At 31.7% G+C, this 26,548-nt stretch overlaps 1 protein-coding gene and 2 long non-coding RNA genes across 5 annotated transcripts in view; 1 reads left to right on the top strand and 2 right to left on the bottom strand.

The window, feature by feature from the left end:
* Window positions 1-26,548, bottom strand: part of LOC143066735 (4-hydroxybenzoate polyprenyltransferase, mitochondrial-like) — a 52,261-nt gene that overhangs the window by 11,046 nt on the left and 14,667 nt on the right. For all 3 annotated transcript variants that reach the window (XM_076239554.1, XM_076239549.1, XM_076239561.1), the window contains 3 exons: window positions 2,571-2,989; window positions 1,596-1,762; window positions 806-927 (listed from right to left, as the gene is read on the bottom strand). In XM_076239554.1, the coding sequence (XP_076095669.1) occupies window positions 806-927; window positions 1,596-1,762; window positions 2,571-2,989 (708 nt within the window). Of the gene's footprint in view, window positions 1-805; window positions 928-1,595; window positions 1,763-2,570; window positions 2,990-26,548 lie in introns of those variants that run through there.
* Window positions 13,539-26,417, top strand: LOC143066714 (uncharacterized). The gene is made up of 4 exons (XR_012975762.1): window positions 13,539-13,816; window positions 15,152-15,191; window positions 19,929-20,018; window positions 21,930-26,417. It is a non-coding gene; the product is annotated as an uncharacterized LOC143066714 (long non-coding RNA).
* Window positions 17,046-19,562, bottom strand: LOC143066707 (uncharacterized). Its single transcript, XR_012975755.1, has 2 exons — window positions 18,191-19,562; window positions 17,046-17,760 (listed from the first exon to the last, which is right to left on the bottom strand). It is a non-coding gene; the product is annotated as an uncharacterized LOC143066707 (long non-coding RNA).

Here is a 26,548-nt window from a genome sequence, read left to right as displayed (position 1 = left end):
CTGTCAACAAAATTACAATGTGAAACATTTGCATCTACAGCTTTACTATTGAAATCATACTTTTTAGTCACGAGTGTCCAGTATTATCTATTAAACATGAAAATGTACAATATCTATAGACATACCGGTAAATATTAAGGAAGCTGGCTTGTCATGTTTTAGATTTTTTGTCAGATTTTCTGAATCCTCTGGTTTTATCCATTTGAATGTCTTGAAAAAATTTGCCCGGTGACCCCCATTTTTCTTTTTGTAAATCTTTTACATGTATAATTATAAGCCATCTGTAAAAGTCTTATAAAATTTTAATTACATTTTAACAGTTTTTGAGGACTTCAACTTGTCAATGATAAAGCTATGAAAAGTCAAGAGAGAATATTTTCCCGCCAAAATTTCAATGGCTAATATCTCGAAAACAAGCATGGTGACCTATATATTTTTTTTGCTCTTTGGATTCCTTTATTAATCCCCTATCTATATAAACTAGTTTTTTGAAAAGTTAATTACTTTGAAACTGAGAAGCGAACTACCTTAAGCTGATTGTAAGTATTTTTGTTTCCAATCAGTAAGTATTAAACCTGTGAGTGTTGTTCTTTTTTACTTTCTTTAGAACTTATAACTGTGTAGTCCTTGAACTAAACATTTCTATTTTCATGTGTTTTCTGCTTTGTTATTTAATGGTTCATGCAAATAATGTGCCTTTTTGATATTTTTAACCAACTTCATGGTCATTAGACTTATAAATCTCATGTTTTTGTGACACTTTTTCTGCAATATATTATAAATGGACAAATACAAAGTAACATACCTGTACCAGTTTAACTGTAGAAGGATTCCTAGTGAGACAGACAACATCCCACCAAGACAACACAAACCCTGGAAGTACGTCAATTCTCCACTAGCTAAAGGTCGAAGCTTTGTTCTTTCAACCTGTTTAATAATAAGTGTGGTTTCTTCATATCCATTCACTATAATATTAATAGCTTGCATTTAATGTATCTCAAAATATAGAGGCTGACTTTGTGTTCGATAGTTTAGTCTCCTATAGTTTAGTTTTACATGTCATATTCAAACATATCAAATTTGGACATTCTTTAATTTCCATTACTTTCAGGTTAAGGTTTGGATCTTACAATGTAATGTTTTTGTTAGGGATAGATCTGATACCATTCAATAAGAGATACATGTATCAAGGTATAATAATCAGAAACTCTTTAACCCCTCATACATGTCATACATGTCATACATGTCATTGGTATTGGTCCACAAACAAAACTAAGGTAAAGCAAGCCTTAATCTGTTTCATTGAAGCCAGGTCTGGTAAAAAAAAAAGAGGTATGAAATCACATAACAAAACAAAAATATTTTCATAGTACACAATTGCCCCACCTGCACTATCATTTACTATGTTCGGTGGAAATTATTAAACGCAAAGAGTCAAAACTACATTCCCTCTTAAATTTCCCACTGATTAAAGGGTTATAGTATTGTAACCCCCTTGTCAAATCCACCCTATTCATTTGGCCACATTGTCAATACAATGGGGCTGATGTGCACATATTTTTAACATTTTTCCAAATTAAGTAGTTATCATTCACCTTTTTATCAATATCTCTGTCCCACATATCATTAACAATACAGCCAGCACCTCTCATGAAGAATGCACCTGCTCCAAACAAGGTCAAAAGCCAAAGGTCAGGAAGATGACCTGGTGCTGCAGCTAAACCTATGCTCCATGTACAGGGCCAGTACAACAACCAAGTTCCTACAATAATTCACCAGATATAATTGTATTTGTATACATATCACCTTCAAATAAGACAACAAATTATCAATAAAATAGTTTTATAGCCAGCATTTTTCATGTTTGTTGTACATTGTACTTGTACATCTGATTACAGTGGCTGACTTAGGGTATGATGATTTTGTCTCTTAGGCCAAATAAAAAAGTATGTGTGGTTCCAGTTACATCTGAAAAAAAGTTAGGGTAGGTAGATAAGGATTTTTTTATTTTATGTTTTTTTTCTACATTGAGTCTATGGGAGCAACATTCTGACTTTAACAGTGCTTAATGAAAAATTACAATAAAATCTTTAGGGTAGGCTTTTTTTAAGCCGAAAAAGTAGGGACGGTAGGGTTACTGGAACCACACATATATTTTTATTTGGCCTTAATAGTTTTACATGTCATTTTGATGATTTTGTCAACAATAATTTATTGTCATTTTTTTAAGTTATCATAATCACACTTCTGTTGTCATCTTGAATTTTAAAGTACAGTTATGTTCCATTGTTTTAGTATCGAAATTAATCATACTTTAAAAGCATGACTGCTTGTTGTCATGAAAAGACTAATATTAATATCAAGTTATCTTTATAATAACTGTAGATTCAGAATTGCGAAAAATGCGCCAGGATTATAATAGCAACAATTAAAACTCACATTTTTTTATATATGAATCAAACATGATTTTTCTAAAAATCCCAAAAAATTAAAATCGCATTAAAGTTTAAAATGACAAAATCGCACACACAATATTATAGTTTCTGAATTTACAGTAATTGGGAAATTACCTATTGGTTTATCAAATCTGATAAGTCTCAGATATGGCTGTAAACTTTTTGGGGATGCATCTAAAATAGCTTTTGGTGTTACACTTAAGTTTCTTGTTTGTTTCCTATAAGCATCCTTCCCTTTAAAACAGCTGCCATCTGGAGGAAAGTTGTGCTGTCTGATACCACTAAGCGAAGTTTTTAAAGATTGTTCTGGAAAAAAATTTGGTTGCAAAAATTTTCTACCATTTAGTTTATTATGACTGAAATGGTATCCACTAGAGAACTTCCTTGAACGGCTGAATGTATTATTGTTCTGGTTATGTAAACACTGACAGCATGGTGCTAAAGACACATTTATTCTGCTATGAACATCTACTACACTTTTGCTTGTTCTGCTTTTCAATAGCAAAACACTTTTTGAAATGTTCATCTTGAACCTGAAAAGATACATAAAATATTTTTATCTTTAAATAAAATAATATTTCAACTTCAACTTGTTATCCTGACTGCTAGACTATAGAAAAAGAACTTTTCTAAACAATTTAATTTTTTTTGGACCTGCATTAGTATTTATTACTTCAATCTAGTAGTAGTAAGGAACTCTTGTAAGACTTTTGTGTATTCCATGTTTATCCCTTCATCATTGCCAAGGGAAGTAACTCAAACTCAACAAACATCATTTTAAACCTATAGACGTCACTATGTGCGCACAATCCCATAACTTCAGTTCTTTTATTCATTATTTTATACATATTATATAAACATGTAATGATGTATTAGATTCAAGAATTTTTATCATCCAATCATGGGCCCAAAAAAAAACAACAATTTTAAATGATTATTATCATGACATTACAAATTATTGTTAAAGGTTCATTCACATTGGTAGTGTACAATTTGATTTGATTTTTGGTATTTGAGGCACTTTTAAGCACCGCATTTAGGCTAATTCGTGGCAGGTAGTGTACAAATGTTTGACAAAAATGGAACGAACAATATAATATTGTAATGATTGTATAATCTTATATACCCAGACATGTGACAGAGTTGTCAAGCCACAACTGGAGATTTGGAAATTTTCAGCTGGAGTTTGGACTTCATTACTGGAGATTTTTAATCGACCTTTTATCGACGCACGCAATGTTTTTTTTGAGTGTGTTCAAACTGCATATATCTTCTTTTTTTTGTTAACAAAGTAATGATTCCATACCTTTTAACACCTGCATAGCCATTTTTACTTGAAAAAATAGAAGATAATGGGTTTTCAAATATTTATTACTATGTATAGTTCAAGAGTAAGTGAATAGCCATGATACATAGTTGGCAAAAAGTATCTCTGCTTAAGCTACATTGTCAACTTTTGGTACCACTATTGATCATGCTAGTAACAGAAGGTGTTGAAATGATAAACATTTGTAGTTGGCTTTCTGTTGGGTAGCTGTCTCCATATTTGGTCATGTCATTAGGGCCACCATAGTCAGCTTTGCATGAAGTGTAGTAAGCATGGTCTTGTCCAAGGCTAACATACTCATATTTGTATCCCATTGGCTTTGATGAAATACAAGCCATAAATGTCATATTTGAGTTCGTTTCATTAGTCTCTCAGATTCAGTAACTGATCCTTGCAGAATTGTTATCAACAGCATCAAATTAATTAAAACATAAAGTCATTCATTTGTCATTGTTTATACAACTAATCTGTTGTCAGTATTTCGCTTTTTACCTTTGAAACAAAATCAAAACAGGAAATAGTGACTTCCGGTTTTCTCGGACTTTTCCCATATCAATTTCGAGTTTCTCGGACTTTTTCTCTGCCTGTAATAAAATTTTGTAAACAAAAATGTCTACTGAAGTTTTCGAGGTTGACATTTTCAAAAAGCGGAAGATTTCACATTCTAACGGGAGGGACGGAAGAGGGTCTGAAAAGCGGGAGATTTTGACTCCCGATTGAAGAATCACATGTATGTATACCAGTCATTATAAAAATCACCATAAAGTATATTAATGATTGTCTTTTATTAAAAACATCTGTATAACTTTTTTTAATATGCAACCTAATTTTTGTTTATATTCTTTTTTTTTAATTGTTCATGAACATTAACAATGTGTTAACTGTTGATATTTATAGCCTTTTTCTTCTTCGCTGTGAATACCACTGTCACTCTAATATAATTATAATCAATTTAACTATTGTCAGTTTATTGTCTTAATTTTGTATGCCATAACCATTTAATGTAAATGTGTTTGTGCGAATAAAATATTGTCTATTGTCTATACTTGTATGTAATGTGATGAAAGCTCTTTTTATAGGTTTCTGTTAATTGGAAATAAAATATTCTTATTCTTATAATACCTTGATTTTTTTTTTAATGTAAAACGTAAGTCAAGCTGTATCAGCATGCAATCATAAAAAGTAAAATCACAAAAATACTGAACTCAGAGGAAAATCAATTCGGAAAGTCCATAATCACATGGCAAAATCAAATAACAAAACGCATCAAAAACGAATGGACAAGAACTGTCATATTCCTGACTTGGTACAGGCATTTTCAAATGTAGAAAATGGTGGATTGAACCTGGTTTTATAGCTAGCTAAACCTCTCACTTGTATGACAGTTGCATCAAATTCCATTATATAGTCACCGATGCGTGAACAAAACAAACAGACATAATAGGTAAAAATGTCAAAAATAGGGGTACAGCAGTCAACATTGTGTTATCATCTTAATCACTATAAAAACAACAAATGTAACGAAGAAGCACAAAAAGGCATACATCAAATTAACATCCTCATTTTGATTATATTATACGATTATATTTGTCTATGTAAAATGCACCCATCAAGGAAGGAGGGTATGGGTACTGGTGTAAAATTGCGCGTTTGAAATTCGCACAGGTAGACATGAAATAATTTTGTCGTTCAAAGTATGACGGGATGCATAAATACAGTCACGCAAAATAGATATAACAAACACTGACTTAGCAGTTAAAGTAATAATAATAAATATAAAATAATAGTGTGGTTCAAAGTATGACGTGATACATAAGTACAGAGTCACGTAAAATGTATATCACAAACAAAGTTGGTTAACAGTAAAAGTAATATTAATGAATAAAATAATTTTGTCATTCAAAGTATGACAAGATACATAGGTACAGATTCACATCATAAAATAATTTTGTCATTCAAAGTATGACAAGATACATAGGTACAGAGTCACATCATAAAATAATTTTGTCGTTCAAAGTATGATGGGATGCATAAGCACAGAGTTACGTCAAAAGGATATCTCAAAAAAACAGACAACAGTAAAAGTAATATTAATAAAGACAAAAAAAAAAAAAAAAAAAAAAAAAAAAAAAAAAAAAAAAAAAAAAAAAAAAAAAGGAATAATATAACACGTAATTAAGATGATAAACAACGTCAGTACGCAAAATCTATACTTCAAGACCATCGTGTATTATTTGTGAAGTTGATACGGAATATTTATCAACAAGTTCTGGGTACCTTCCGATGAACTTTTTTAGAAAAAGGACGAGACGTTCTTTGACATACCCCTGGTTCATCAACTTTCTGCTCAGACACTGGTGACGTTTTACAAAGTCTGAGTAGGAGCTGCAAGCTCTTGAATACCGAATAAGTTGGGAAATGTATATTCCATATGCAGGTGAAGTTGGTATGTTGCTACTAAGGTGGGGGAAGTTGATAATTTCAAAATCAAAATCGTCTCGTTTGTCATAGATTCTGGTACTAAGATGACTGTGTATGTCAAATTCGAGGTATAAGTCTAAAAATGAGGCGGATGAAGCCGTGTCTGTTGTCTCTTTAATTTCTAGTTCTGGTGGATATATTAATGGAACCCAATCAGAAAAGTTAGGATTGTTAATGGAAAGAACATCATCAATATATCTGAAAGTGAAATTAAATAACCTGGCTTCTTTGATCTTCTTGTTTTTGACAAGTGTCTGAAGGAACTCCGATTCATATGAAAACAAGAAGAGGTCAGCAAGGAGAGGCGCGCAGTTCGTTCCCATAGGAATGCCGACAGTTTGTTGAAAAAGTCTACCTCCAAACTCAACAAATATGTTGTCGATAAGAAACTCCAGCATACTGACCACTTGTTCTTTTGTGTAGCAGGTTTTACCTTTTTGTTTGTCACTATTAACGAAATATGCCTTATGAAATCCCAAAGTAATAAATTTATAGCGTATGCTACCATTTTTATGTTGAAAGGCATTGTGGATTATTTCTTTTAGGCGATTTTTCAATTTCACATGGGGAATGGTGGTATACAGGGTTGAAAAATCAAAAGTTTTGATAGAACTAATTTCAGAAATAGACCGAGATTTAAAATTGTCTAGAAGTTCTTTAGAATTTTTAAGAATCCACATATGGTTAATACCACTACGCGAGTAAACAGTTTCACAGTATTTCTGAAGACCCTCTTTCACTGCGGATAAAATTTTAGTCAATCTAATGGACAATTCTTTAGTGGAACATGAAGATGAGCCAGCAATATACCGTTGTTTGTACGGAATTTTATGAAGCTTTGGTATCCAATACAAACAAGGTAAGTCCTCCGATTTGGTGTTCAATGTAATGTTTATGGAAGCCATGAAGGACTTATGATTTGCTAAAATCTCATCCTTGTCAAATGATATGTCTTTGTATGTGGGATTACCTGAGTGCTCCTTTATACCCAATTCTTTTACAAGACATTCGTAGTAATACGATTTACATACAAAGACAATATTATTTGAAGCTTTGTCCGCAGGAACAACAACATACGTATCATGAAGAGATGATAGACATTTCATGGCCTCTTTGTCTCTGAAAATGGACTTTGGTCGATCGTTAACACAGTTTTTCAACTTGTGAATGCGACGTTTTATCAGAGACCTGATAGTTTTAACCCATTCTGACAAAGTGTCCAGTTCAACTTCTTCTCGTTTAGCCCATGCTCTGGCGTAGTCCTCAATGGAATCCATAATTATTTTGAAGTTATGGTTCCAATTGATGTGTTGGGGTTCTCTAAACTTAGGACCATGAGAAATCACCTTTCGGAGATTTTCATGTTGAATTATGTTTAGATCTCCAGTTATAACATGACCAGAGGGGCTGTAATTATAAGGCGAGTGGGAACAGTTACATGTCGGAGGGCTTTTTAAGTATTGTTCTAAGTCAAGGTCCTGCAATGCTTGTTTATAGTTAAATATTTTAGGTGCAATGGTTTTGGTGTAACTGTAGGATACAATAGGAACAGATTGATTTTGAAAATAAATAGGAATTTTAGATGTTACCTCCTTGTGATGTAGAACGTTGCCGAGATTGATTGCATCAATTCCTCTATTGGCAAAATCAACAGGAAGGAATTTCCTCTTTTCCTCATGTAAAGGTTCCGATCTTACTGGTTTGAAAAGTCGGAAAAGAGCTACATCACAAATAATACTGACTAGTCTGTATATTGCAGAAAATGTATTGGTGCCTCCTTTGTCAAGTGCATAATCTCTCAAACGTTTTAGAAAATTAACTGGCAGTGAAAAGAGAATAGTTCTTATGTAATGTAACCCTAGTGGATGATGAAGATGTGAAAGAAGGTCATCAAAGCTCCCAGAGAGTGATCTAGATTTGGAAGACTTTTTAACATTAGGCCGATGGTAATGTTTTTGCCCATGACTACGTTGTTGTCGTAAGGTAGTATTAAATAAACTCATTACATTAATATCACTGCAGGCAGGACTTGACAAATTTCCTACTCCTTTAATATTGTCATTGCAACCATATGGCATTGCAGTCCCTAACTCCCTTATCCAGAAATTTTCTCTATCTTTGCGGAAAGGAGTACTTAGTACGGGGCTATTTGTGTGGTGATAAATTTTCTCAATGATGCGTACTTTCATAGATAAAGAAGGATCATGGTCCGGTTGATTAAAATGGTTATAAAGAACTCTAAATTGAGGATCTTTATTATCCGACCGGTGTTGATTCATTCTTTTACGCAAAGTTTGACGAGTTTCACCAACATAAAGTAGTCCACACAAAGTACATTCGATTCCGTACACGACATTGTCCGTGGAACAGTCCAGAGGCTCGAAAGATTTAGTATAATAAGTTTTAGATGTTAAATTACTAGTGAAATCAGGAGTCGTGATTAACATATCACATGTCTTACATGTGCTCCTTTTTCCTTTTTTATGTTTACAAGAAGAAATAATAGGTGTTGATTCACTTGTAGCAGGTGTCTTTAAACAGTCAAAAATATTGACACAACATGGCTTTAATTTATGAAAGGTATCTGAATTTTTGAAATAGTAATTACCTTCTGGCTGAACATATGTCAAATCAGGGGTATCCCGGAGGATATTTCGTGGAACACACAAATCAAATGCTACAGTGTTCCGTGCAGCAAAAGAGGACCTTGGTAACCCGGGCGACGTCCCAGCCGGTTTGTTCTTCGTATTATTTGTATTCATCATGCATAAAGCTACCAAGTTAATGATGCCCTCGGGGAATAATCCACCAGCAGTAAAGTTTCTTCTGTGAAGAAACTTGACATCGACTTGGTTGTAGTAAAAAGTAAAATCACAAAAATACTGAACTCAGAGGAAAATCAATTCGGAAAGTCCATAATCACATGGCAAAATCAAATAACAAAACGCATCAAAAACGAATGGACAAGAACTGTCATATTCCTGACTTGGTACAGGCATTTTCAAATGTAGAAAATGGTGGATTGAACCTGGTTTTATAGCTAGCTAAACCTCTCACTTGTATGACAGTTGCATCAAATTCCATTATATAGTCACCGATGCGTGAACAAAACAAACAGACATAATAGGTAAAAATGTCAAAAATAGGGGTACAGCAGTCAACATTGTGTTATCATCTTAATCACTATAAAAACAACAAATGTAACGAAGAAGCACAAAAAGGCATACATCAAATTAACATCCTCATTTTGATTATATTATACGATTATATTTGTCTATGTAAAATGCACCCATCAAGGAAGGAGGGTATGGGTACTGGTGTAAAATTGCGCGTTTGAAATTCGCACAGGTAGACATGAAATAATTTTGTCGTTCAAAGTATGACGGGATGCATAAATACAGTCACGCAAAATAGATATAACAAACACTGACTTAGCAGTTAAAGTAATAATAATAAATATAAAATAATAGTGTGGTTCAAAGTATGACGTGATACATAAGTACAGAGTCACGTAAAATGTATATCACAAACAAAGTTGGTTAACAGTAAAAGTAATATTAATGAATAAAATAATTTTGTCATTCAAAGTATGACAAGATACATAGGTACAGATTCACATCATAAAATAATTTTGTCATTCAAAGTATGACAAGATACATAGGTACAGAGTCACATCATAAAATAATTTTGTCGTTCAAAGTATGATGGGATGCATAAGCACAGAGTTACGTCAAAAGGATATCTCAAAAAAACAGACAACAGTAAAAGTAATATTAATAAAGACAAAAAAAAAAAAAAAAAAAAAAAAAAAAAAAAAAAAAAAAAAAAAAAAAGGGATAATATAACACGTAATTAAGATGATAAACAACGTCAGTACGCAAAATCTATACTTCAAGACCATCGTGTATTATTTGTGAAGTTGATACGGAATATTTATCAACAAGTTCTGGGTACCTTCCGATGAACTTTTTTAGAAAAAGGACGAGACGTTCTTTGACATACCCCTGGTTCATCAACTTTCTGCTCAGACACTGGTGACGTTTTACAAAGTCTGAGTAGGAGCTGCAAGCTCTTGAATACCGAATAAGTTGGGAAATGTATATTCCATATGCAGGTGAAGTTGGTATGTTGCTACTAAGGTGGGGGAAATTGATAATTTCAAAATCAAAATCGTCTCGTTTGTCATAGATTCTGGTACTAAGATGACTGTGTATGTCAAATTCGAGGTATAAGTCTAAAAATGAGGCGGATGAAGCCGTGTCTGTTGTCTCTTTAATTTCTAGTTCTGGTGGATATATTAATGGAACCCAATCAGAAAAGTTAGGATTGTTAATGGAAAGAACATCATCAATATATCTGAAAGTGAAATTAAATAACCTGGCTTCTTTGATCTTCTTGTTTTTGACAAGTGTCTGAAGGAACTCCGATTCATATGAAAACAAGAAGAGGTCAGCAAGGAGAGGCGCGCAGTTCGTTCCCATAGGAATGCCGACAGTTTGTTGAAAAAGTCTACCTCCAAACTCAACAAATATGTTGTCGATAAGAAACTCCAGCATACTGACCACTTGTTCTTTTGTGTAGCAGGTTTTACCTTTTTGTTTGTCACTATTAACGAAATATGCCTTATGAAATCCCAAAGTAATAAATTTATAGCGTATGCTACCATTTTTATGTTGAAAGGCATTGTGGATTATTTCTTTTAGGCGATTTTTCAATTTCACATGGGGAATGGTGGTATACAGGGTTGAAAAATCAAAAGTTTTGATAGAACTAATTTCAGAAATAGACCGAGATTTAAAATTGTCTAGAAGTTCTTTAGAATTTTTAAGAATCCACATATGGTTAATACCACTACGCGAGTAAACAGTTTCACAGTATTTCTGAAGACCCTCTTTCACTGCGGATAAAATTTTAGTCAATCTAATGGACAATTCTTTAGTGGAACATGAAGATGAGCCAGCAATATACCGTTGTTTGTACGGAATTTTATGAAGCTTTGGTATCCAATACAAACAAGGTAAGTCCTCCGATTTGGTGTTCAATGTAATGTTTATGGAAGCCATGAAGGACTTATGATTTGCTAAAATCTCATCCTTGTCAAATGATATGTCTTTGTATGTGGGATTACCTGAGTGCTCCTTTATACCCAATTCTTTTACAAGACATTCGTAGTAATACGATTTACATACAAAGACAATATTATTTGAAGCTAACTGACAGTCAGTAAGAGTAGAGTTTACAGACGATCCGAAGTGTCTCATCAACCAACCCAACTGGTCTTGCCACATTATTTATGTATGTGCCTGTCCCAAGTCAGGAGCCTGTAATTCAGTGGTTGTCGTTTGTTTATGTGTTACATATTTGTTTTTCGTTCATTTTTTATATAAATAAGGCAGTTAGTTTTCTCGTTTGAATTGTTTTACATTGTCTTATCAGGGCCTTTAATAGCTGACTATGCGGTATGGGCTTTGCTCATTGTTGAAGGCCATACTGTCCACGGTGACCTATAGTTGTTAATGAGTTATAGTTGTATGGGCCGTTGCCAATTATTGTAATTGAGTTTGTGCCAATAAAATATTTGTATATTTATTTGTATTTGTTAATGTCTGTGTCATTTTGGTCTCTTATGGACAGTTGTCTCATTGGCAATCATACCACATCTTCTTTTTTATATATTGGTTGGGATTTTAGGAAAAATCTAATAGTTAACTACCACAGTGAGGTAACCCGCACAGTGAGGTTTTAAGACACGCCTCTTTTCATAAATTAACGCCCCAAAAAGCGATCTTTTATATAAAGGTACAAAAAGCGTTGTATTTTCATATTCCAGAGGGATCAAAGTGCCAGACAGTAATGAGCAGGGGCGGATCCAGCCATTTAAAAAAAGGGGGGTCCAAACACAAGACAAAGGTGGGGTTCCACCTATGTGTCCCCATTCAAATGCATTGATCGTCAAAAAAAGTGGGGTTCAAACCCCGACCCCTTCCCCTGGATCCGCCACTGACATTTTTTTTTTGCCAGACCAATGCATTTGAATGGGAGCAATTAGGTGGAACCCCCCCCCCCCCCACCCCTTTTTAAAATGTCTGGATCCGCCCCTGCACTGAAACGCCACAATATAAACCATTTGTAAGCACTCATTGTTTGAAGGAACTAGGAACAGTAAGTCAATATATATATATATGTTCCTGGTGGAAACGATCAATTGAAACCAACTGGCAGATAAGGTAATGCATGCTTCTTCTTTAGGGTATCAGGTCCATTTCGCTCCCAATATACTTTTGCACCCTACACGTTCGCACCCAAGGTCTGTTTGCACCTAATTTTAAATCAAATTCCTGTTGAATAATTAGAAAATTAGATTGTAGTTTTAAATACACCTTATTGCCAATCCCGGCTGACCCGGCCGCTTGTACTTTTGACACATACAACAATCACTTTTCCATTGTGGCGTCAGATATTTTGTTTTATGAACAAATACACTAACCAAACATGATTAAAATTTATTCAACATGTGAGAATCTCACTTTATTTTGAAACAATGATTTTTTAAACTTGACTAACCAAAGATTTATCAGCACAAAAAAAAACGTTCTCACTTCAATTTGAGACAATGATATCAAAAATATTTATAGCAAAAAACTTGCCAAAACTTGATTACAAAGTTATTAGACACAAAACCAATATAAAAAGGGTGCGAAAGTACAAGGTGGAGAATGTGAATGGGCGCGAACATGTTTTTGGGCGAACGGACCTGGATTTCTTCTGTAGAGGCATTCAATACCGCTCTACAGACACACTGCTCATAACAACAGGGCTCTTCTCCACCTTGTACAATAAAGTGGTCGGCCATTCCTTCACACCGAAGGTACATGTTGGAACCATTGTCACATCGGCATTAATTTAACGAGTCTTTAAAGTTCTATGATTCACTACGGAATTGATCAATTATATTAACAGGAACTTGACCGCAAATGTTAATACTGTGATGCTGCAAAATAAATAAGTATCTGTTAATTAACTCCATGGTGACAGATAAATACCCCACGAGCGTGTTATTATGTTCTTCATAAACTGAGTCGGTTATTTTCTTTTCTTTTATTCTTTTAGAACTCAGTAGGTATATAAATGTGCTAATTTCTCGTTTGATTTCCTATCTTTATAATTTTCTCAGGAACAAGAGAAAAGCCGCTGGAAAATGATCATGATAACTACCTAGAGCTGGTTTTGATAAATCGTGATTTTATACTGCATATATATAGGAGGTCATATGTCCATGACAACTATCCAGGACTGATCTTGATAAATAATGAATAAATTATGTATTTTTGTTGTTTACAGAAACGACAATCATCATTTATCTTTTCCAACATTATTGCTGGATTACACATTTCTGTAAAAAAAATGAAGACAATGAAAAATTGTAATGGCAGTTTTGTTCCTGTGATACAATGTTGTCCATCCATTTTGTTTTGGAAAAAACAGATGCAGCCATCATGCTGATAAAGCAGATTAGCCTGAGTACATGTACTTTAAAAGCTGTAATTGTGAGGTAATTATTAATTAAAAAAGAATCTTGATATGATTTGAATCATTTGTTTCAGTATTAAAATCAGTTTGTCAACTTTTATATATTTGTGTCAAATTAAACACAAAGCCATGGTAAACGATGAAATATTCAAATATCATAGCTCAACTACTATGTCATGTATGTACTGATACAAAAGTTGAAATGAGTTTAAAGGGTGTTTCCATGTACATTGTACTACCCTTGTTAAGTAGCAAGTATATGCAGTCTTACTCTTACATTGAGTGTTAATGAGGAAACTCAATTGAAAATTGCACCTTTGATAAAAGTTGTATGCCACCAGCAGCACATTTTTAAGGAATGAATATAACTATAACAACAACACATTTCATACAGAAAATTACAAAAAATCAATGTACAATAATATTTCGTTTGTAAATAATATTGTATGTTTTATAGGGCTAATGCAGCTTCAAAGAAGAAACATATCATCAGTGACAACAAAATTCTTTGTACTTTAAAGACAAAATAGTCTATTGAGTTAGCACATTTAAAGAGCAACAATTTCATTTAACAATATCATTGGAATAAATTTAAACCATCTGCTTTGAAATACTGTAAGTCAAACTTTTGAGTTCAGAAAATGAAATGAAAATATGTAATTACTTATAAACAGCTTTTGGTTTGATATTGCAGTATTATTATACCCTAAAGTAAATTCTAAGCCTAGATGCAATTGTACAACCATAAATATGGTTGTTATAAATGCTGCAATGCTGATAAACATATATATGATATTGTTTTAAGCCAATGAAAAATCTGAATAATTGAATCTGAGATTTGTATCAATGTCAAAGCCCTATGACATCGTTATTTTAAGTTCAAAGCCAAATATTTTCTAATATGATATGTGTAAAAGAATGTTTTGTATCAGAAACAAAGATTGATTTTCCAAGCTGTATACAAATTGTAAAACTTGTAGATTTATGGGAGTGGTAGTTTATGGAGAAGTTGTAGTCGCATCAACTTTAAAGGAATTTACGTACCCATGTTCAATATAATGCTATGTTTCTTAATCTTGTGCCAAATTATGATTTTGATCCTATGTCATGATTCATTAATGTTGAAAATGATAGTGCGAGCGAGCATTGTGTAGACTTGCAAGGTTATGCTTTTATAATTGTCAACTTCAGCCAATATTCACCTTATTGAAATAGAATCCACCATACTGAACTCTCCAGTTTGAAAACATTTTTAAGCTGAATGTTCTTCGTAACACCATTTGTATTTCAAAGTCAATCAGTAAAAAATCAATACTTATTAACAATGTTTTGTATCTTCTTATGTTGTTTGATTTAGATGGAGGATGGAAGAAAGCAAACAGAAGCAATAAATACAAGTAATTATAAAATTACACATTTAAGATTGACTTATTGCAATTACACGTTGTCATATGTAGTATTTTTCACATGATTTACATTAAAGTTATGTATAAAAAAAGAATTTGCATCTATTATTGTTTGTTTATAAGAGGAAAAATATGGTGTCCAATGCTGTAACAATTAATTTAAAGTCATACTAACTAGTGCTGACAATTAATGAACCTTCTCATTAATTTAATCAAAGCGCGAAAGCGCTGTAAAGGCAGTTAATTACAGGTTGTGTGTATTTCTAGTCCAGTTATATCATTATCTTCCATAGAACAGAGGTGGTTTGTAGTATTTAAGATTTAGAGTTCTCTTGTACCTAGTTCACCTATATCTATAGTCTACTGTTTACAGTATATTTTCTGTACCTCGCCATGAAATGCATTTTTAAGACATAAGAACTTTTCATTTTTAATGTAAATAAAACTATTTTTAATTATTGATTATATACACATATTCAATTACTCCTATCCTATGAAAAATAATTCACAAAGATTGACTAGTCTCCGTTCTGTGTGTATTGCTAGAACATCAAGTAACATAATGGTTAATGTACATAGTAACATGTCAACTCTTTTGAAGACAGAACTTTTTTAAAATTCTCCCTCCAAGCAAAATTATTTTTCAGTATAAACATGATAAAGTTATCTACCTGTATTAATGACCTAGAGACTCTCAAGAGCCTGTGTCGCTCACCTTGAACGGTCTATGTGCATATTAAACAACGAACACATATAAAATGACAAAATTGTGTTTTTGATGATGGGGATGTGTTTGTAGATCTTTCTTTACTGAACATTCTTGGTGCTACAATTATCTCTATCTATAATAAACATGGCCCAGTATTTACAGTTGAAAGTATTTTTTAAAAATTAACAAAAATACAAAAATTTATGAAAATTGTTAAAAATTGACTATAAAGGGCAATAACTCTTTAAGGGGTCAACTTAAAATTTTGGTCATATTGACTTATTTGTAGATCTTACTTTGCAGAACATTATTGCTGTTTACAGTTTATCTCTATCTATAATAATATTTAAGATAATAACCAAACTCTGCAAAATTTCCTTCAAATTACTAATTTGGGGGCAGCAATCCATCAACGGGTTGTCAGATTTGTCTGAAAATTCCTGGGCAGATAGATCTTCACTGAAGAGACAATTTCACCCATGTCAGATTTGCTCTAAATGCTTTGGTTTCAGAGTTATAAGCCAAAATCTACATTTTACCTGTATGTTCTATTTTTGGCCATAGTGGCCATCTCGGTTGGTTGACCGGGTCTAACCACACATTTTTTAAATTAGATACCGCAATGATGATTTTGGCTAAGTTTGGTTAAATTTGGCACAGTAGTTTCAGAGAAGATTTTTTGTAAAAGTTTATGGACGACGAAACCAAGTGATGAGTCAGGTCAGGTGAGCTAAAAACGAGTTTTTAATCAAGGTAACAATGACATCTGGTGGCCATAAAAGCTGTCTCATTAGCATTTTAACCACTTCCCATATTTGCTTTTAAGACAATAGAAGAAAATTATTCAATGCAAAAACAAAACTTACTTGTAAATATGAAATTCTCTTTACAGTATGAGTTTTTCTCATTGTTGGAGATTGTACAGTAGTACAGTCCTGTAACTGCTTATACCCATTTCTTATCCCCTTTAGTTTGATAAACTCACAGAATATCATATATTTACATTGTGCCACATCTCCTTATTTTTATATGCATTACAATAACATGAACAATTGTAATTCAAATCTATATATCAAAGCAAAATGAATTTCACTACTTTCATTCATGCATCCTTTGGAAAAATATAAGTTCTAAAATGACACAATATATGTTTATTTATATAAAAATGATATTTAGTTTTCGACTCTTAACAGGTATAAACAAGAATGTGTCCCCAGTACACGAATGCCCCACTCGCACTATCATTTTCCATGTTCAGTGGACCGGGACATTGGGGTAAAAACTCTAATTTGGCATTAAAATTAAAAAGATCATATCATAGGGAACATGTGTACCAAGTTTGAAGTCGATTGGACTTCAACTTCATCAAAAACTACCTTGACCAAAAACTTTAACCTGAAGAGGGACAGACGGACGGACGAACGGACGAACAGACGAACGGACGCACAGACCAGAAAACATAATGCTCCCCTACTATCGTAGGTGGGGCATAAAAATGCACAGCTGTGTCATGATTTGTGAAATCTGTGCTAAAAACATAGGCATTTATGGTGTTTGAGTAATTCCATCTGTGAAGCTCAACATTAGCTCGTCAGTTGGTGGTGGACAGTTATAAATCTTTCCTGCAGGATGAATGTACATCTGTTCAGGAAAACCAATTTCACAAATCAAAACTTTCCTCTAGATTTCTCCTACAATATTCATCCAGTTTAGTTCTTTTGGTTTAACGGGACACGTACCGTCCTGATTTTTAATTTTGTAAACCATTCAGTCTCTTGCTTACAAATGGTGCATGAAAATAGGATGGGAATGCATGGCAGTAGACAAGTCTCTATAAAGTGGGTATGTGCCCTGAAAAAAGTTTTATAACATTAGCTTTTTTGAAACTTGTGAAAGACTTGTGCAACACACATACCTAAATAACTATAACATAGGTGGAGAGCATCATTCATGTCAATGTTTTGTTCCTGTTTACATTGTCATTGATATTTTTCAAGAAAGCCCGAAGCATAGCTCATGAATTCTTGTCATTACAACCGAAATTTACATAATTACTGTTAAAATAATTATCAGTATAATATATCTCTTGTAGAAAAACCATACAATTGTAGTATTAACCAAAAAATGTCAAACAGATGATATTGAATCGTAATCCCAAAAGTTATGACGTCTTGAATTCACCCCCCTTTTTATTCTAAAACGATAATTGCGGTTGCAAACAGACTTGCATGGCGATTATATAAATAACAGTATATATTTCTTAAAGAAAATAAAGTTTTACCATGAATAGTTTCCTGAACGTAGTCGTTTTCAGTAAAATGTGCCTTGCAAACAACAGCTGATTGATATGGGTTCTACGATTGCATCGCACATGACAATCTACGTTTGAGCCATGGCGTTGATCCAACTTTTCCTTCTTATTAAGTCATTTAGAAATGCAAGTCCTCCTCTTAAATGACACTCAGGTACACACCAACAAGGACTAGGCATCGTTAATGCAGTGCAAAAACGGAAGTTAAGGACGGAACTGACTGGTCTCACTAATAAGAGACAAGAAGAATTTTAGAGACAAACAGCGACAAGAAGTTTAATTTAGTGACGAAGCGACAATCACTAACAAGGGACAAGCGAATCGTAATTCTCTCACGAGGCTATTCTCATTTGATGTGATAGGGTGAAGCTACACCTATCAAATATGTCCCTATGAAAAAGAAGAATTTCACTGTTAGAAAGGAAATGATATTGCATGGTTTTGATTCAATAAATTCTTTAAAAGGAAATTGAAATTTTTTTGTTTTGATGGCCAATTTCTAGCGTGTGCATAAAATATATTTTTTTTTTATATCTAATAAAAACTAATCCCTTTCTTCTTAATAAAAACATATTTTTATCTATCAATGTACAGTAATATAAAAAATGTTTTATAACCGCCCCTATAATAAAAAATAATGCATGTTTTTTTTTTAATATCTATGGGGAATAAGTTTTTGCAATGACATTTTTTTTATTTATGTATAGTCGCTATATAGTCTTCTTGACGCTTCTTCTCGCTAAATTAATTATATTGTCGCTTCTTATCGCTATTTTAATTTTATTGTCGCTTCTTATCACTTTTTGACGCTTCTTGTCTTTAATTAGTGGAACCCTATTCAGGAACGATAATTTCATATTTTACATAACTGAGACCGAAATAACTATAACGTCATACGGCTTCACGTACAGAAATACTTTAAATTGTATATTATGCAATATAATTCACGGTCAGTCGACTTTTAATTATAATATCATGTTATATCAACGAGTGAAATGATTTTAAAATATCTTTAGATCGCAAATAGTACTCGAAATTGAACGGACCTCTTTCCACACGGAATTCGAATAATGATAGTTTGTAATCAGATTGACTGCTTATAATGCAAAAGACACATTAATAAACAGATTTTTAAAACGAACAATACACACTGATCGTTTCTTTATTTCCCAATGTAAATGAAAGGAACAAAAACCAATACATACCACAAAAAGTAGAGGAGAAATTTAAACATTTCCGGATCTATTTCTTGCAAAATGACCCCCAGCAAAGATTTGCGTAAGGAAAGATGAACCTCATGACTTGAAAGTCAGGCCTTAAAGCACTGCCTTTAAAAATAATTGTGTTTTAATATAAAAAAAAAAATAGGTATGATTGCAAATGAGACAACTCTCCATGTGAGATCACATGTGGTTGGTGTCAGCAACTTCATTACTTACCATTTATGATACAAATCGAACAAACTATAAAGAGTCACAAAATGACAAGGATAAAACAATTTAAACAAGAAAATAAGAAAATAAAAAGGCTTGTTGTTACTAAGTTTACATGCTGATATGAATAAGCCATCATACTAAGAGGAAGAAGTGTCTGGTCATGCATGTATTCATGTAGTAAATGTTAAGATAGGTAAACTAGTTTTGTTCTTTGTTATATATGTAATATATATAATTAATATTTACTTATATTTTTGCACACTTATAAATAGGTTCATGTATGAATTGCTCCTCTTATAAAAATCCTGGAAAAGAAAACCATGAGCAAGCTTCAAAAGATAAAATTTTTGATAATGAATCCGGTAAGTAGATCATTTATTAAAATGCACCTATGGTTGTAAATTTTAAAAGCCTTGACCTTTTAGCTCACCCGGCTTACACAATTCACCATTGGTTATACTTGGTATAATAGATCAAAGTAACCACCAAGATGAGGTTTTATATAATATGACCTCTTTATTGGTTGTACTAACTGCAATAGATCAAGGTAACCACCAGGATGAGATTTAATATAAAATGAGCTTTTTATGGGTTGTACTAGAATAATAGATCAAGGTAACCACCAGGATGAGGTTTTATATAATATGAGCTTTTTATTGGTTTTACTTAGTATAATAGATCAAGGTAACCACCAGGATGAGATTTTCTGTAATATGAACTTTTTATTGGTTGTACTAGTATAATAGATCAAGGTAACCACCAGGATGAGGTTTTATATAATATGAGCTTTTTATTGGTTGTACTAGAATATTAGATCAAGGTAACCACCAAGATGAGGTTTTATATAATATGAACTTTTTATTGGTTGTACCAGTATAATAGATCAAGGTAACCACCAGGATGAGGTTTTATATAAAATAAGCTTTTTATTGGTTGTACTAGTATAATAGATCAGGGTAACCACCAGGATGAGGTTTTATATAATATCAGCTTTTTATTGGTTGTACTAGTATAATAGATCAGGGTAACCACCAGGATGATGTTTTATATAATATGAGCTTTTTATTGGTTGTACTAGTAAAACAGATCAGGGTAACCACCAGGATGAGGTTTTATATAATATGAGCTTTTTATTGGTTTTACTTAGTATAATAGATCAGGGTAACCACCAGGATGAGGTTTTATATAATATGAGCTTTTTATTGGTTTTACTTAGTATAATAGATCAGGGTAACCACCAGGATGAGGTTTTATATAATAAGAGCTTTTTATTGGTTTTACTTAGTATAATAGATCAGGGTAACCACCAGGATGAGGTTTTATATAATATGAGCTTTTTATTGGTTGTACTAGTATAATAGATCAAGGTAACCACCAGGATGAGGTTTTATATAATATGAGCTTTTTATTGGTTTTACTTAGTATAATAGATCAGGGTAACCACCAGGATGAGGTTTTATATAATATGAGCTTTTTATTGGTTGTACTAGTAAAACAGATCAGGGTAACCACCACGATGAGGTTTTATATAATATGAGCTTTTTATTGGTTTTACTTAGTATAATAGATCAAGGTAACCACCAGGATGAGGTTTTATATAATATGAGCTTTTTATTGGTTGTACTAGTATAATAGATCAAGGTAACCACCAGGATGAGGTTTTAGATAATATGAGCTTTTTATTGGTTTTACTTAGTATAATAGATCAGGGTAACCACCAGGATGAGGTTTTATATAATATGGGCTTTTTATTGGTTTTACTTAGTATAATAGATCAAGGTAACCACCAGGATGAGGTTTTATATAATATGAGCTTTTTATTGGATGTACTTAGTATAATAGATCAGGGTAACCACCAGGATGAGGTTTTATATAATATGAGCTTTTTATTGGATGCACTTAGTATAATAGATCAAGGTAACCACCAGGATGAGGTTTAATATAATACGAGTTTTTATTTGTTTGTACTTAGTATAATAGAACAAGGTAACCACCAGGATGAGGTTTTATATAATATGAGCGTTTTATTGGTTGTCATTTTAACATTTAATAGATCAAGGTAACTACCAGGATTAGGTTTTATAGGATATGAGCTTTTTAATTGGTTAAGGTCTGAAATATTATGAGCTTTTTATTGGTTATACTTAGTATAATAAATCAAGGTATCCACCACACTATGAAGTGGTACTAAACTACAAAATTTAAAGAATTTCTACCAATATGAATGCAAGGCTATGTATTTCTTTATTTCTCATTTTTGTAATCTTTTTCAGAATAGCTGATAATTATCTTTATTTTTACATGCTGGAAGAAGCTTGGTGGTTTTTTTTGGAGGAAACTGGTGAATTATGTTCTGCTACAGAAGAGCATGTAGTTAATATATTGAAGAGGAAACATCCAAAGTAGTAGATCTGTGATGGCTACACTTCTGATAATTTTATATGTTTACAATGTCTGGATTATTTTATTTTTAAGTACAAATGGATCAAAGTGTCCATTGAAGGAGTTGCAATATTTGTGTCTAATCAATGTAAAATGTTTACAATGTCATTGGAAATACATAAAGTAGAGTTATTTTTTTGGTATTTGAGATTAATCAGAAGTACAATTTTTCTGAAGATTTTAATTAATGCTATGTATAGGAGAAATTAAATTAAACAATTTCAATAGATTTAAGCGTACATGAAACAAATATGTAAACAACAGTTATTATGAAACAACTTTTTAACAAAAATGATTTAGAAATTGTGAGTACTAGATTAAAAGCGATAACCATACAATAAGTATAAGAAGAAATGTATATATTTTCCTATTTCATTTTTTTTTTTTTTTAAATTGATAGTAGTTTACTCCAATGAAACAAGTACTTATAGTCTTATAATTCTTTTTAGATTTGAATATTTGGTTCTGATTGAGCATTGTAGTCAATTTTAATTAAGCTACCTTATAGGTTGCACCTTGTAAATACAGCTGTTTCTCAAACCATGCCTTTTTTGGGAGATATAGAATATTCATATAAAATTAATTCTGTTTACGTACTGGTTCCAATACATGATCTCTATGTTTCATCTTGTAAAGAAATAACTTGGGGAAAGTTACCAGTAAATATACATATGCGTTTTGGTCAAATATGTGAGAACCCTTAAGTCAAGGTAAGGGTAGGACATAATTTTAGTGTAAGTTTAAACTCTTAAGAAGTTCGGGGCATATAAATGTTGAAAATATGCGGCACAGCCCTATATTTTGACCTTGGAAAAAAAAATAGTGCAGATGAACTTCCCATTCTAAGGCATGATTTTTTTCAAAACTTCATAGTACAATTGGTACGGTACGGTTTTAGCTGTAAAAGGAGTTCCTATGGGAAATTGCATTGTTGATATTTACAGAAATGCAACCTATAGGTAATGATACATTAATGACATCATTTTGTAAACCACATATTTATATAAGAGACAACATTTTGAAAGTTCCATGAAATTGCAATATAATTTTATTCATTTATTATTGAATGTATTATACAAGGTATTTTATTTATGCTATACTGATATTGAAAGTGTATATTTTTTCTTATTTTGCTGTCTTTTTTAAATTGATAGTAGTTAGCAACAATATGACATGAGTGTGACATGAGTGTATTAATAATTCAGCTGTGGTTAAAAAAAATGTCTGAAAAAATTTACGATACTGGTAGTCTAAAAATTCTTCTAAGATAAAATAATATGAGTATAATTGAACACTGAAGTAACTTTTTCATTGAGTAATTTTCATTGTTCTTTTCTTTCTTTCCTTCTTTGCTAGAACTTGGTGGTTTTTTTTTATAGGTTCACTTACTATATTTTATCAATTTTGAGAACATTTGTTTGCCATTTTATAGATTATATTCATATTAAAAATGTACTAGTACTTAGAATGATAAAGTACTAAGGTTAAGGGCTGTTCAAGAAAAAACTATGTCCCCCAGGGACGGAACTTTTTTTACCCCTCACCATCCATAGAAAAATGAACTAAATCAACACCCCCTTTGGTTTTTTTATTATTTCAAATACATCCACCCACATTAACTTTTTAAAAATTGCCTTTTCTGGGATGGAAATAGTATTTTCTGGAATAATCCTAAGAACAGGTTTAAGAATTAATAAAAACTAGAATTCTCACTTCTAACTAAATTCAAAAAGTCACCTTTAAAAATTTCTATAACTTTTTTAGAATGAACTTGGATTTTCATGGACCTCTACAGTTAACTCTTTTACAGATTAATCTTTCTTTCCAAATGCCAGGTTTTTTTTGGAGTTTTTTAAATTGGTGTCAAATTAAATGATTTAATTAATAGGTAAAAATAGCTAGTATTTCAATTTTGACAAAAATAGATAGTCAACTTTAAAAAGTTCTGTTACTTTTTCAAATCATTATATATTGATCTTACTAAATGTCAAGTTATTTGGTAGTTTGGTTTATTATTGTCAATTTTAACAATTTCATCAGTAGGGGAAAAAATGGAATTTCCAAGTCAGAAAAAAAGTATGACATTAAACTTTAAAGATTTCTGTAACTTTTTAAAATGAACTTGGATATTCTTAGTATATAGTAGTTTATTATATTGGTGTCAACTGTAAAGATTTCATTAGTCAACTGTAAAAGGCTCTGTAACTTTTTCAAATGGTCTTGGATATTCATAAAACTCTACAGTTTACTCAATAACATATTAATCTTACTAAATGCTAGGTTATATGGTAGTTTATTATATTGGTGTCAACAGTATAGATTTAGTTGATAGGTAAAAAAACTGGAAATTTTCATGTCGAAAAAATTTATGATAGTCAACTTTAAGGGCTCTGTTACTTTTTCAAATGAAATTGGATATTCTTAAAACTCTACAGTTTACTCAATTACATATTAATCTTACTAAATGCCAGGTTATATGGTAGTTTGTTATATTGGTGTCAACTGTATAGATTTAATTGATAGGTAAAAAAAACTGGAATTTTTCATGTCAGAAAAAATTATGATAGTCAACTTTAAAAGGCTCTGTAACTTTTTCAAACGATCTTGGATATTCTTAAAACTCTACAGTGAACTAGGTTACATATTAATCTTACTAAATACCTGGTTATATAGTAGTTTGTTATATTGGTGTCAACTATAAAGATTTAATTGATAGGTAAAAAAAACTGGAATTTTTCATGTCGGAATAAATTTATATGATAGTCAACTTTAAAAATTTGTGTACTTTTTTCAAATGGTCTTGGATATTCATAAAACTCTACAGTTTACTCAATTACATATTAATCTTACAAAATGCCAGGTTATATGGTAGTTTATTATATTGGTGTCAACTGTATAGATTTAATTGATAGGTAAAAAAAACTTGAATTTTTCATGTCGGAATAAATTTATATGATAGTCAACTTTAAAAATTTCTGTAACTTTTTCAAACGATCTTGGATATTCATAAAACTCTACAGTTTACTCAATTACATATTAATCTTACTAATTGCCAGGTTATATGGTAGTTTATTATATTGGTGTCAACTGTATAGATTTAGTTGATAGGTAAAAAAACTGGAAATTTTTATGTCGAAAAAATTTATGATAGTCAACTTTAAGGGCTCTGTTACTTTTTCAAATGAAATTGGATATTCTTAAAACTCTACAGTTTACTCAATTACATATTTATCTTACTAAATGCCAGGTTATATGGTAGTTTATTATATTGGTGTCAATTTTAAAGATTTAATTGATAGGCACAAATAGCTAGTATTTTTATTCTGGACAAAATTTAGATAATTTTAACTTTAAAAAGTTCTGTTACTTTTTCAAATAAAATTTGATTTTCATAAAACTCTACAGTTAACTCAGTTACATATTAATCTTACTAAATGCCAGGTTATATAGTAGTTTGTTATATTGGTGGCAAATGTAAAGATTTAATTGATAGGTAAAAAAAAACAGGAATTTTTCATGTCAGAAAAAATTATGATAGTCAACTTTAAACATTTCTGTAACTTTTTCAAATAATCTGGGATATTCATAAAACTCTACAGTTAACTCAATTACATATTTATCTTACTAAATGCCTGGTTATATAGTAGTTTGTTATATTGGTGTCAACTTTAAAGATTTAAATGATAGGTAAAAAAATGGAAAACAATTTTGAGACTTATTTCTGATAGTCAACTTTTAAAATTAATCAAATTTCTGCAAATCAACATGGATTTTGATAAAACTTTACAGCCATCTCCATTGTTAATTGATCTTACACAATTCAAATATAATTTGTATATTAATGAATTAAATACGCAATGAGTTAGCCCATAATTGACAAAATATTTTTTAACCTCCCTACACTCTGATGTATTCAATTTTATCAATTTATGCCCATATGTGTTTTAAAACAATTTGATCCACCTTTAAAGATATGAGTACATTAGTACTGTGCAGTATATCTGAGGTAGTTAATGCACACTTTATCTGTACATAAATCAAATTATAGCACAATTAGAACAAAGAGATTTTGCCTATGTCATGTGTAAACTCAAAATGTAAACTTTTTATTTATTTATTTCCTCTTAGCATATATTTCCAAATTCTTTTAGTTTTTATTCAACGGATATATTTCATTGTTTCCTTGTAACTCGTCAGGGATGTGATTTTTAACAGATTAAATGTATAACATATTTATCCCTGTTGAGCTTTTTGGGATTTTAAACCCAATCAATATCATTTAGTGGGATCATTTTAACAATAAAGCTGGTTTCCATTGATTTTTATGCCTCGTTTATGAGCATTATGTTTTCTGATCTGTGCATCCATCTGTTCGTTCGTTGTTCTGTCCGTCCATTCGTCTGTCCATCTGTCCCACTTCAGGTTAAAGTTTTTGGTCGATGTAGTTTTT

Source organism: Mytilus galloprovincialis, chromosome 1 (genome assembly GCF_965363235.1).
Source record: "Mytilus galloprovincialis chromosome 1, xbMytGall1.hap1.1, whole genome shotgun sequence".
NCBI lineage: Eukaryota > Metazoa > Mollusca > Bivalvia > Mytilida > Mytilidae > Mytilus > Mytilus galloprovincialis.
The sequence above is the reverse complement of the archived record's forward strand: the minus strand, read 5'-3'. Positions and strand labels throughout refer to the sequence as shown.